Genomic DNA, 14,577 nt, shown 5'->3' on the forward strand with positions numbered 1-14,577 from the left:
ATTCCGACCGGGAAACGCTGTTTTCGTTCAAAGACAAAAAAATAAAAACATGGAGTCGTCTCGTGCACACACCCCCAGTCTCATTGTTCTCAGATCGACCACTATCCAAATGCGCTACTGTTTTTCAGCCATGGCCTGCAAAGTCATCATTCAACGTTCTGGCGCCTTCTGAGAGCCTATGGGAGCGTTAGAAAATGTCACGTTACAGCAGAGATCCCCTGTTTTGGATAGAGATGATCAAGAAGGCCAAGAAATAGTCAGAGAGGGCGCTTCCTGTTTGGAATCTTCTCAGGTTTTGGCCTGCCAAATGAGTTCTGTTATACTCACAGACACCATTCAAACAGTTTTAGAAACTTTGGAGTGTTTTCTATCCAAAGCTAATAATTATATGCATATTCTAGTTTCTGGGCAGGAGTAATAATCAGATTAATACGGGGACGTTTTTTATCCGGCCGTGAAAATACTGCCCCCTATCCATAACAAGTTAAAACCTCATGCTAATCGCATTAGCCTACGTTAGCTCAACCGTCCCGTGGAAGGGACACCGATCCCGAATACGTTTTTAAGGCTGGTTTTCTGTTTAGCGCTTTGTGACATCTACTGATGTAAAAAGGGCTTCATAAATACATTTGATTTTATTTTGACTTAAAGGTGTGCCCTGTCAAAGTCCTCCACCGTGTCCTCTGTGGGTGTGCCCTTATAAGGAGGACGTATGTGGCTATATTCAAATTCTCTACCCTTGTCCCAAACTGGGTGAAGCCAGGGTAGAGAATCTGAAAGAAGCCAGTGTCTTGATTAATGGAGGAAGATGTCTGATGCCTATGATAAAGAAAATCAAGTTCCTCAAATGATCTATATATTCACAGTGTGGGATTAGGTTGTGGCAATATTTTTAGGGCATGTCATTATGTCTTTGTTTATCATAACATATTTATATATTTTATAATTATGAACTGCGTGTTCAATAAACTCAACCATTATTGTGTTGTTGATGCCATGGCCCTGATGTTGGTTTGCAGGTCAATGGAGCTGTTTCATTGTGCATATTTTTGTCAGATTTACTCAATTGTTCCTGTCAAACAAGCGGGCCTACTGTATAGCCTCGCCCACAAAAATTCGACCATTTATATTCCTAATCTGCACACAAATACTTCCCTCTCTCTATTCACTATCTCGCATCCAGCGAAAAGCACTTGTTTATTACAGCACAAAAGCTGCTTATGACAGGGGTTCGGGTAGCGACCTAGGGCGAAACCGGTGTTTGGTTGGACGGAAGTGTCAAACATCCAATGACAAGCGGATTCTTGTTGCCACTGCGCTGATCCACCGAAATATGGTTTATCCAGCAGAAAAGTGAGTAAGGTTAACTTTTGCAGATTTTGTACATTCAAAATAGACTATTATTCACAAGAAATTACTCACGGACTATGAAGTGAGAACTTTATTGGTCGGTGAGGGTAAGCACATAGCTGCCTAGAAGTTAGCAGCCTACTCTCCCCTTCTCCAGGACAAATTGAGCGCACAAGGTGCCTCTGTTCTCGACCTCACTCTCCCCCGGACCTGACAGTTTGAATAACTCGGTCGGATTGACATTTGCTACTGGCAGTAAAATGGACTGGCTGTACCCACGATTTCACAAGGAGTCCCTAGCTCAAACTCTCTGTCGTTTGGGATTGTTCGTGATCTGTACGGTAAGCTCATTATGTTGTTGAATAAAATGATATAATGTATCCAGCAGGTGGCAAATTATTTACGCGTTGGATGCAGTTTTGTAGCAATAAGTAACACATTAGCTATATAAGATCAGTTAAATTATATGGGGCAACCCTCACCAAATAGGCCTAGTCACAGATGTATTTAATTAGCCTACGTGAAATGAGTCTGTTTTATTATAACAAATATTGGCGGATGTTTTGGACGGGGTGCACTTTAATATTGAGTGAAATGCCAATCATTCCATCTCATACCATGCCGCTTGCAATGAAGCAGGGACAGGAGCTGCAGAGAGAGAGAGAGAGAGAGCGGATTATAAATTGGCCACTATCTGTTCTAACTAACCATTCAGCTGTGGCAGTGCAATAACAAGAGGATAGAGGACAGAGAGAGTCACCAAGCTGTTTCCCGGACACAGCATTCCAGCATTCTGGGAGGACAGTTATATGGATAATACCTGGCTTTGTTGACTACCAATGAATGACCGTCAGGGTCAGGACCATGCCCTGACTCCTTTCACAACTTGCCCTGAAGTGACCTCAACTCAGAGATGTGATGTAGGCATATATGTGACATATGTCCCTTTAAACACTGATGCAGGTTTAGGTTTTGTTCAGCTCACTAATGGTTAAGATTAGGAGTTGCGGTAGGGTACTGTATCTAATACTAGATCTGTGATTAAGGGCAACATGGTTCTCCCTTGGGGAAAAAGGTATTCTGAGTAAATAAATGTTAAATGTAAAAATATGTTAAAGTATTATGTTTGTTATGTCATCATTACTACCACCTCAAGGTGCACTGTAAAAGATTTCCAGTAATTTTTTAATAAGGAAATTACAGGCAGTACAGTAGCCAGAAGGTTGCTGTAAATGTACAGTAAATTACTGTAGATTTACAGGACTTTTACTGTAAGACAAATTTACAGCATATTACTGGAACACCTGACTACAGTAACATGCTGTATTCCTAGAATTTACAGTACATTACTGGAAGCAGAGTGGTTAGTAAACTGTTGCAGATTTACAGTGCAGGTAGCTAGTGCCAATGACGGGCAGTATTTCTGTTACATGTATTTGAAATAGGTATTTCAATACTTCCAATACCTATTTTGTAATTTGTATGTCACTGGCCTAAAATACATTTTGGCCATTGAGCAGACACTCTTGTCCAGAGCAACTTCAGGTCAGTGCATTCATCTAAGGGTTCTTAAAAACACATATCACAGTCATAGCAAGTAAAAAAAAATCTGTATCCGTTACTAGGAATGTGGTTTTAGTTAAGGATATATTGGTCTTCAAAATATCCTGTATTTGTAATAACATACCTTTTGGATGTATCTTTTCCCATCTCTGGCTAGTGCAAAGTACGTTACTGTAATATTCACATTAACTTGCCACCAGCTTCCTGTAAGTAACTGTAAAATACAGAGCAATGTCTGACAGTACAAAACTGTGAAATGAGCCTACTATAATGTAAGAAAATAAATGCTACTGTAATCATGTTGGTATTTTACGGTAATCACATGGGATGAGTGCAAGCAGGTTGGCTGCTAGGTATTTGTATATTACAGCATATTTATGAATATTTGGTGTTTAATAACTTTTAGAGGCCTAAACAAAGGCTTCCAAACTGGCAGTGATTACAGGGCAAAACAAATCAAAAGGACACTGCTTAACCTTCCTGCTGTGTTCCGGTCGAATTGGACCGATTTACAAGTTTTCTCTCTGAAAAATGTAGTTTATTTAGTCTGATTATTCTAAGGTTCCATGACTTTGTCCACACAGGGCATCTGAACACACAAAATACGTTTCGATGCTTTTCATAATATTTTGGGTGTTTTATTTAACTTTTGTACACCTGTGGTGTACAAAAATGACCAGTCATTAGAAATGAATGACTGAGACAACAATTAGTGTCTAAAATTGAGTTCAGGCACAAGCCCATTCATCAGATGGACACACTTCCTCTCCCAGATCCCCACATGCATGTGTGTTTGAGCATGCACACACACACACACACACCCTACTCCCCTTAGTGGCTTCCATGGCAACCCCAACAGGAATCTTCCCCAAAAGAATCTTTCCCCCACGGGAACCACAGTGTTGACATTATCACAAACAATCGCAACATTGTTTCAATAATATATAGAACTTTTCTCACAGCTCTGATATATACAGCTTTTTTGAGGCCTTGCTCACAATTCATTCTGTGGCAGCACAATGACCAAACGATATACTGTATGTGAGGCTCTTGATCACATCTTTGATCATGACACTGGTAAGGAGGAGAGAGTCCTTGTTAAACTTTGACACAAAGTAGTCTGTGATAAATAGCACAATATGTTTCATCGGAGTATTTGTTAAAGTCAAAATAATCCATACATTATGCTTTTTTTACTCAAAAACAAGTTGTATGAGCTCAGGTCAATGAGGCCTACAGGCCATAAATAGCAAACAGAAGTTCAAAACTTGTAATGTTCACAAGAACTTAAGTTGATAAAAAGATCTAGCACAACATTAGGTGATATATGTATTATTATGGATTTATAAACAGCTATAATATGGCGGTCATTTTGGACCGGGAACACGGAATTAATTAACATGAAAAGAACACAACAGGAGGGTTAATATTCAACCAGTAGATGTTTAAGATCCACTGTCACTCTGATCTTTACCCTGTATACAGTACTTTAAATCAGTTCAATTGGTACAGAATTCTCACTAACGGGTGCAACAAATATAGCAACTTAAAATATGTTAATGAGCCAGCTATTCTTTCCTCTCCCACAACATTTTTCCACAATGCACCATCATTTATGAAAAACTGCAGTAAATATACAGCAAAACAGTAATACAGTACTTTATTGTTAAATTGTATTGTAATAAAATTACAGCAATTGCTAACAGTGAATATGTAATTGAACATTACAGTACACCAATTAATATTTACTGTTTCTTATCGCTTGCACTTGTAGAGGCCTTAACAAAAGTTTCTAAACCGGCACTGACTACAGGGAAAAATAGATAATTCTCGCTAATGGGTGCAACAATATAGCCCCTTTCAAAGCAATCCTCAAAATATGATAATGAGTGTGAGATTATTTCGCCCCACAACATTTTCCCACAATGCACCATAATTCAGAGTATGCTGCTGTAATTCTAAATCAGTGTAACGGAACAGCATGGTACTGTAATTTAGAATTACAGTACCTCACAGTGAAAGTTTTGCTGTAAATTTACAGCAATTTGTTACTGTGTGGGTGACATCTTGCGATTGTATTAAAGTGAATTGTGTTGCTGTTCTCCCTTCCGTCCTTCTGTCCGTTCTCCAGGGAATGGTGTTGACCATGTCCATGTATCCCATGCTGAGGGCCCTGTGTGTCCAGCTCCATTCTGCCTTCATGGGGAGCTATGTACCTGGACACCACTCTGTCCTCCTCATCAACTGCCCCAATGAACAGGCAGCCAAGGACATAGGCAGGTAGGCTACAGAACAGCCAGCCTGGTCTCATAGACTAGACATAATATAGTAAATGTAAAAGCAGGGTACTCAAATTAGTATGATATGTTACGTTTGTTATGGTTACATAAGACAGATGGTTACTTAAACACTTTAACCTATCTCTGAAACATAACCCTAACCCCTAGCCTAGATTCACGTCAGCAAGCTAGCTAACATTAGCACCGACATAGCATTCGTAACATATCCTACATTTTGCATATTCTTTACATATTGTACATTTTCAAATTCATAACATATAATACAAATTGTAATTTGTAGCACATCTTACGAAATGGGTGATGGACATCCACAAATTAATACATACCATACCAATCGTAACATATCATACTAAACGGAGTTTCTCGGATTTAGATACAGAATGATACAAAATGCTCTGAGACCAGGTTGGGACAGCATACCATTACCACACTGTAACAACAGAATACTACACTCCAGTGTTGTAGTACTCAAGACCGGTCTCGGTATAGAGCCCAGAGTTTTTCCTGGTGAGGACACTTGGTCAGGAAAAACTCCTGGCCCTATTAATATCACCCATGTGATATATCTAACCACTAACTAGAATATATGCTAGGTAATTAGTATTTCCACAATGCGTCAGTTCTCTCCTATTTGTAGATGACCCATTAAAAAATTAAATAAAGAATAAATTAATATATAAATACTTATTTAGAGCATTCCGGAATACTGAGTGATGTTACGTTCACTTCAGACATAAGCTGTTATTATTGCTTTCTCTTTCTGCATTTATAGGAAATAAGTGAGTAAGCTGTGTAAGCCTTAAGCCAGTGGAGCACTACTGTGAGTGCAGCTTCCTCTTTCCCTGAATCTGTGGTGCATGTAGATGAGCTATTCTCTGTTTACCGTGTGCCTGCCTGGAGAGAACACTGAGTAGCTTTCAAAAAAGCCACGATCTTATGCCAAAATGTAAATGTCCATCCTCCCTCCTGTCGTCACAGGTTAGAGCAGTCAAATCAAGTAAAAAAATCACATTTTATTTGTCACATGCTTCGTAAAATAACAGGTGTAGACTAACAGTGAAAAGCTTATTTACAAGCCCTTCTAACAATGCAGAGAGAAAAAAATTATAACACAAGTAATAAATATACAATGAGTAACAATAACGTGGCTATATACATGGGGTAACAGCCGAGTCGATTTACAGGGTATGAGGTAATTGAGGTAGATATGTACATATACAGTGCCTTGCAAAAGTATTCAGCCCCCTTGGAATTTTTCCTATTTTGTTGCATTACAACCTGTAATTTAAGTAGATTTTTATTTGGATTTCATGTAATGGACAAACACAAAATAGTCCAAATTGGTGAAGTGAAATGAAAGAAATTACTTGCTTCAGAAAAATAAAAATAAATAAAAATGGAAAAGTGGTGCGTGCATATGTCTTCACCCCCTTTGCTATGAAGCCCCTAAATAAGATCTGGTGCAACTAATTACCTTCAGAAGTCACATAATTAGTTAAATAAAGTCACCTGTGTGCAATTTAAGTGTCACATGATCTGTCACATGACCTCAGTATATATACACCTGTTCTGAAAGGCCCCAGTGCCTGCAACAGCACTAAACAAGGGGCACCACCAAGCAAGCGGCACCATGAAGACCAAGGAGCTCTATAAACAGGTCAGGGACAAAGTTGTGGAGAAGTACAGATCAGGGTTGGGTTATAAAAAAATATCCGAAACTTTGAACATCCCACGGAGCACCATTAAATCCATTATTAAAAAACTGAAAGAATATGGCACCACAACAAACCTGCCAAGAGAGAGCCGCCCACCAAAACTCACAGACCAGGCAAGGAATGCATTAATCAGAGAGGTAACAAAGAGACCAAAGATAACCCTGAAGGAGCTGCAAAGCTCCACAGCAGAGATTGGAGTATCTGTCCATGGGACCACTTTAAGCCGTACACTCCACAGAGCTGGGCTTCACGGAAGTGTGGCCAGAAAAAAATAAGCAAACATGTTTGGTGTTCGCCAAAAGGCATGTGGGAGACTCCCCAAACATATGGAAGAAGGTACTCTGGTCAGATTAGACTAAAATGTAGTTTTTTGGCCATCAAGGAAAACGCTACGTCTGGCGCAAACCCAACACCTCGCATCACCCCGAGAACATCATCCCAGGGACTGGGAAACTGGTCAGAATTGAAGGAATGATGTATGGCGCTAAATATAGGGAAATTCTTGAGGGAAACCTGTTTCAGTCTTCCAGTGATTTGAGACTGGGACAGAGGTTCACCTTCCAGACAATGACCCTAAGCATACTGCTAAAGCAACACTCGAGTGGTTTACGGGGAAACATTTAAACGTCGTGGAATGGCTTTTTCAAAGCCTGGACCTCATAACTTATAGATTGCTGTACACAAGTGGAACCCATCCATCTTGAAGGAGCTGGAGAAGTTTTGCCTTGAAGAATGGGCAAAAATACCAGTGGCTAGATGTGCCAAGCTTATAGAGACATACCCAAGAGACTTGCAGCTGTAATTGCTGCAAAAGGTGGCTCTGCAAAGTATTGACTTTGGGGGGTGAATAGTTATGCATGCTCAAGTTCCGTTTTTTTGTGTTATTTCATTTTTGTTTCATAATAAAAAATATTTAGCATCTTCAAAGTGATAGGCATGTTGTGTAAATCAAATGATACATACCCCCCCAAAATTCATTTTAATTCCAAGTTGTAGAGCAATAAAATAGGAAAAATGCCAAGGTGGGTGAATACTTTCACATGCCACTGTAGGTAGGGGTAAAGTCACTAGGCAACATGATAGATAATAAACAGTAGCAGCAGCATATGTGATGAGTCAAAAGAGTTAGTGCAAAAAGGGTTCATGCAGATAGTACGGGTATCTATTTGGTTAACTATTTAACTAACTATTTAGCAGTCTTATGGCTTGGGGGTAGAAGCTGTTCAGGGTCCTGTTGATTCCAGACTTGGTGCATCAGTACCACTTGCCATGCGGTAGCAGAGAGAATAGTTTATGACTTGGGTGGCTGGAGTCTTTAACAATTTTTAGGGCCTTCCTCTGACACCACCTGGTATAGAGGTTCTGGATGGCAGGGAGCTTGGCCCAGTATGCACAACCCTTTGTAGCGCATTGCCATACCAAGTGCTGATGCAGCCAGGCAAGATGCCCTCAATGGTGCAGCTGTAGAACTTTCTGAGAATCTGAGAGCCCATGCCGAATCTTTTCAGGATCCTGAGGGGGAAGAGGCGTTGTCGTTCCTTCTTCACGACTGTGTTGGTGTGTGTGGTCCATGATAATTCCTTAGTTGATGCCGAGGAACTTGAAGCTCTCAACCTGCTCCATTGCAGCCCTGTCGATGTGGATGGAGGCATGCTCTGCCCTCCATTTCCTGTAGTCCACGATCAGCTACTTTGTCATACTGAAATTGAGGGAGAGGTTGTTGTCCTGGCACCACACTGCCAGGTTACTGACCTCCGCTCTATAGGGTTTCTCAATGTTGTCGGTGATCAGGCCAACCCCCGTCAGGAAGTCCAGGATCCAGTTGCAGATGGAAGTGTTCAGTCCCAGGGTCCTGAGCTTAGTGATGAGCTTGGAGGGCACTATGGAGTTGTCCAGGTGGGAGAGGGCAGTGTGGAGCAGACCTGGGATAACTATAGTTTTAAATATGCTTTGTGGAAAGTAACTCTTTTTTGGCAGAACAAATAGTTACATTGGAGGTGACAACTATTTAAATACAGATCTGAAAAAATGTATATGTTTAACTATTTAAATACAGATCTCAGAATGTGACTACTTTTCAGATTTGCTGCCTTCAACTAATGTCAGGGCTGCAACTGGGGCTGCATGTTCCAGATAGAAATATAATGACTAGAGCACACACAATGTCCTATAATATTTCAATCTATCGGACAGCAGATCATATTTTATCTAAATCAAATCAAGCTTTATTTATACATCACATTTCAGACATGGAATGCAATGCAATGTGCTTTACAGGGAAAAAAAACAAATAAAAAACAATGAAAATAAAGCTGAAATATTTACTACACAACACACACTATATATACAACGGTAAGTGGACACCCCTTCAAATTAGTGGATTCAGCTATTTCACCCACACACGTTGCTGTTGTATAAAATTGAGCACACAGTCATGCAATCTCCATAGAGAAACATTGTCAGTAGAATGGCCTTACTGAAGAGCTCAGTGACTTTCAACGTGGCACCATCGTAGGATGCCACCTTTCCAACAAGTCAGTTTGTCAAATTTCTGCCCATCTAGAGCTGCCCCGGTCAACTGTAAGTGCTGTTACAGTGAAGTGGAAATGTCTAGGGGCAACAACAACTCAGCCGCGAAGTGGTAGGCCACAAAAGCTCGCAGAACGGGACCGCTGAAGTGCGTAGCGTGTAGAAATAGTCTGGCAGTCAGACGGACTAATCTGGGTTTGGTGGATGGAAGGAAAATGCTACCTGCACCAATACATTGTGCCAAATGTACAGTTTGGTGGAGGAGGAATGATGGTCTTGGGCTGTTTTTCATGTTTCGGGCTAGCCCCTTAGTTCCACTGAAGGGACACCTTAATGATACAGCATACAATGACATTCTATATGATTCTGTGCTTCCAACATTGGGGCTACAGTTTGGGGAAGGCCCTTTCTTGTTTAATTGTGACAATGCCCCCGTGCACAAAGCGAGGTCCATACAGAAATGGTTTGTTGAGATCGGTGTGGAAGAACTTGACTGGCCTGCACAGATCCCTGACCTCAACCCAATCGAACACCTTTGGGATGAATTGGAACGACGACTGCCAGCCTTGCCTAATCACCCAACATCAGTGCCCAACTTCACTAATGCTCTTGTGGCTGAATGGAAGCAAGTCCCTTCAGCAATGTTCCAACATCAATTGGAAAGCCTTCCCAGAAGAGTGGAGGCTGTTATAGCAGCAAAGGGAGGACCAACTCCATTTTAATGCCAATAATTTTGGAATTACATGTTCAAAGAGCAGATGTCCACGTACTTTTGGTCATGAGTGTACATAATATTGCATTTAGAAAGTATTCAGACCCCTTGACTTTTTCCACATTTTGTTACGTTACAGCCTTATTCTAAATTTGATTAAATTGTTATTTTTCCTCATCAATCTACACCCATAATGACAAAGCAAAAAACTGGTTTTTAGAAATGTTTGCAAAAATATCACATTTACATAAGTATTCAGACCCTTTGCTCAGTACTTGTTGAAGCACCTTTGGCAACGATTACAGCCTTGAGTCTTCTTGGGTATGACGCTAGAAGCTTGGCACACCTGTATTCTTCTCTGCAGATCCTCTCAAGCTCTGTCAGGTTGGATGGGGAGCATTGCTGCACAGCTATTTTCACGTCTCTCCAGAGATGTTCCATCCGTTTCAAGTCCGTGCTCAGGCTGGGCCACTCAACAACATTCAGAGACCTGTCCCAAAGCCACTCCTGCGTTGTCTTGGCTGTGTGCTTAGGGCCGTTGTCCTGTTGGAAGGTGAACCTTTGCCACACTCTAAGGTCCTGAGCACTTTGAAGCAGGTTAATCTTTCCATCGATCCTGAGTTGTCAACCAGTCCCTGCTGCTGAAAAACATTCCAACAGCATGATGCTGCCACCACCATGCTTCACCGCAGGGATGGTGCCAGGTTTCTTCCAGATGTGACGCTTGGCTGTCCAAGTTGGCTGTCATGTGCTTTTTACTGAGGAGTGGCTTCCGTCTGGCTACTCTACCATAAAGGTCTTATTGGTGGAGTACTGCAGAGATGGTTGTCCTTCTGAAAGGTTCTCCCATCTCCACAGAGGAACTCTGGAGCTCTGTCAGAGTGACCATCGGGTTCTTCTTCACCTCCCTGACAAAGGCCCTTCTCCCCCGATTGCTCAGTTTGCCGGGCGGCCAGCTCTAGGAAGAGTCTTAGAGGTTCCAAACTTCTTCCATTTAAGAATGACCTTCAATGCTGCAGACATTTTTTTTGTACCCTTCCCCAGATCTGTGCCTTGACACAATCCTGTCTCGGAGAACTACAGACAATTCCTTCGACCTCATGGCTTGGTTTTTGCTCTGACATGCACTGTCAACTGTGGGACCTCTTATAGACAGGTGTGTGCCTTTCCACATCATGTCCAATATATTGAATTTACCACAAGTGGACTCCAACCAAGTTTGAGAAACAGACTCCTCACAAGTCGTCAACTGGCAGCTTCATTAACCTCTTACATCTAGATGTTACGCTAGCGGAACACCGCTCCAATATCCAATGATAGGGAGTGGCGCGAAATACAAACTCCTCGAAAATCCGAAAACTTCAATTTTTCAAACATATTACTATTTTACACCATTTTAACCTGTTGGGGGTAGGGGGCAGTATTTGCACGGCCGGATAAAAAACGTACCCGATTTAATCTGGTTATTACTACTGCCCAGAAACTAGAATATGCATATAATTATTGGCTTTGGATAGAAAACACCCTAAAGTTTCTAAAACTGTTTGAATGGTGTCTGTGAGTATAACAGAACTCATATGGCAGGCAAAAACCTGAGAAGATTCCTTACAGGAAGTGACCTGTCTGACAAGTTCTTGTTCTTCTTGGCTCTCTTTAATGAAAACTGAGGATCTTTGCTGTAACGTGACACTTCCTACGGCTCCCATAGGCTCTCAGAAAGGCGGGAAAAAGCTGAATGATGTAATTCCAGCCCCTGGCTGAAAAACATTAGCGCTTTTGGTAAGTGCTCTATCAGAGGACAATGGGACTCAGGCGCGTGCACGAGTCGACCCCATGTTTTTATTTTCTCTCTCTTTGAACCTAAACACGCTTTCCCGGTCGGAATATTATCGTTTTTTTTAAACAGCGGTTGACATGCTTCGAAGTACGGTAATGGAATATTTCGAGAGTCTTGTCTTTAAAATGGTGTAAAATAGTAATATGTTTGAGAAATTGAAGTAATAGCATTTCTAAGGTATTTGAATAACGCGCCACGGAATTCAACTGGCTGTTGAGTAGGTGGGACGATTTCGTCCCGCCGACCCTAGAGAGGTTAAAGACAAGACTATCCTTTATCTAACCACACTGTCCGATTTCAAAAAGGCTTTACAACGAAAGCAAAACATTAGATTATGTCAGGAGAGTACCCAGCCAGAAATAATCAGACACCCATTTTTCAAGCTAGCATATAATGTCACAAAAACCAAAACCACTGCTAAATGCAGCACTAACCTTTGATGATCTTCATCAGATGACACTCCTAGGACATTATGTTATACAATACATGCATGTTTTGTTCAATCAAGTTCATATTTATATCAAAAACAAACTTTTTACATTAGCATGTGACGTTCAGAACTAGCATTCCCACCGAACACTTCCGGTGAATTTACTAAATTACTCACGATAAACGTTCACAAAAAATACAACAATTATTTTAAGAATTATAGATACAAAACTCCTTTATGCAATCGAGGTGTTCGATTTGAAAATAGCTTTTCGGTGAAAGCACATTTTGCAATTTTCTGAGTAGATAGCCCGGCCATCACAGGCTAGCTATTTTGACACCCACCAAGTTTGGTACTCACCAAACTCAGATTTACTATAAGAAAAATTGGATTACCTATGCTGTTCTTCGTCAGAATGCACTCCCAGGACTTCTAGTTTACACCCAATGTTGTTTTGGTTCCAAATAATCCATAGTTATATCCAAATATTGGCGTTTTGTTCTTGTGTTCAAGACACTATCCGAAGGGTGACACGCCGGCGCATATCGTGACAAAAAAATTCAAAATATTCCATTACCGTACTTCGAAGCATGTCAAACGCTGTTTAAAATCAATTTTTATGCGATTTTTCTCGTAAAATAGCGATAATATTCCGACCAGGAGACGTCGTTTTCGTTCAAAGACTGAAAATGTCAAATGGACTCTTCACGTGTACGCGCGCACCCGTTTCATTGTTCTCAGATCGACCACTATCCAAATGCGCTACTGTTTTTCAGTCATGGACTGCAGAGTCATCATTCAACGTTCTGGCGCCTTCTGAGAGCCTATGGGAGCCTTAGAAAGTGTCACGTTACAGCAGAGATCCTCTATTTTCAATAGAGATGACAAAGAAGGCCAAGAAATGGTCAGACAGGGTACTTCCTGTACAGAATCTTCTCAGGTTTTGGCCTGCCATTTGAGTTCTGTTATACTCACAGACACCATTCAAACCGTTTTAGAAACTTTGGAGTGTTTTCTATCCAAAGCTACTAATTATATGCATATTCTAGTTTCTGGGCAGGAGTAATAACCAGATTAAATCGGGTACGTTTTTTTTATCCGGCCGTGAAAATACTGCCCCCTATCCATAACAAGTTAAATAGTACCCGCAAAACACCAGTCTCAAAGTCAACAGTGAAGAGGCGACTCTGGGATGCTGGCCTTCTAGGCAGAGTTGCAAAGAAAAAGTACATATCTCAGACTGGCCAATAAAAATAATATATTAAGATGGGCAAAATAACACAGACACTGGACAGAGGAACTCTGCCTAGAAGGCCAGCATCTCAGTCGCCTCTTCACTGTTGACTTTGAGACTGGTGTTTTGCGGGTACTATTTAATGAAGCTGCCATTTGAGGACTTGTGAGGCGTCTCTTTCTCAATCTAGACACTCTAATGCACTTGTCCTCTTGCTCAGTTGTGCACCGGGGCCTCCCACTCCTCTTTCTATTCTGGTTAGAGCCAGGTTGTGCTGTTCTGTGAAGGGAGTTGTACGCAGCATGGTACGAGATCTTCAGTTTCTTGGCAATTTCTCGCATGGAATAGCCTTCATTTCTTATAACAAGAATAGACTGACGAGTTTCAGAAGAAAGTTATTTGTTTCTGGACATTTTGAGCCTGTAATCGAACCCACAAATGCTGATGCTCCAGATACTGAACTAGTCTAAAGAAGGACAGTTTTATTGCTTCTTTAATCACATCAAATTTCAAATCAAATGTATTTATATAGCCCATCTTACATCCGCTAATATCTCAAAGTGCTGTACAGAAACCCAGCCTAAAACCCCAAACAGCAAGCAATGCAGGTGTCGAAGCACGGTGGCTAGGAAAAACTCCCTGGAAAGGCCAAAACCTAGGAAGAAACCTAGAGAGGAACCAGGCTATGAGGGCTGGCCAGTCCTCTTCTGGCTGTGCCGGGTGGAGATTATAACAGAACATGGCCAAGATGTTCAAATGTTCATAAATCACCAGCATGGTCAAATAATAATAATCACAGTTGTCGAGGGTGCAACAAGTCAGCACCTCAAGAGTAAATGTCAGTTGGCTTTTCAAGAGTAAATGTCATTGAGAGTATCTCTACCGCTCCTGCTGTCTCTAGAGAGTT

General features: G+C 41.2%; 1 protein-coding gene across 6 annotated transcripts in view; it reads left to right on the plus strand.

Moving 5' to 3' along the window:
• The first annotated feature begins 1,105 nt into the window (after positions 1-1,105).
• Positions 1,106-14,577, plus strand: part of LOC106562974 (protein CutA homolog) — a 31,660-nt gene continuing 18,188 nt past the window's right edge. For 2 of the 6 annotated variants that reach the window (XM_014128132.2, XM_014128134.2), the window contains exons 1-3: positions 1,110-1,353; positions 1,508-1,691; positions 5,045-5,193. In XM_014128132.2, coding sequence (XP_013983607.1) covers positions 1,611-1,691; positions 5,045-5,193 — 230 coding nt within the window. In that variant the 5' untranslated portion in view covers positions 1,110-1,353; positions 1,508-1,610. Of the gene's footprint in view, positions 1,354-1,507; positions 1,692-1,928; positions 2,271-5,044; positions 5,194-14,577 lie in introns of those variants that run through there. The other 4 variants (XM_014128135.2, XM_045689882.1, XM_014128133.2 and 1 more) reach the window with 4 other exon arrangements.

Source organism: Salmo salar, chromosome ssa11, assembly GCF_905237065.1.
Source record: "Salmo salar chromosome ssa11, Ssal_v3.1, whole genome shotgun sequence".
NCBI lineage: Eukaryota > Metazoa > Chordata > Actinopteri > Salmoniformes > Salmonidae > Salmo > Salmo salar.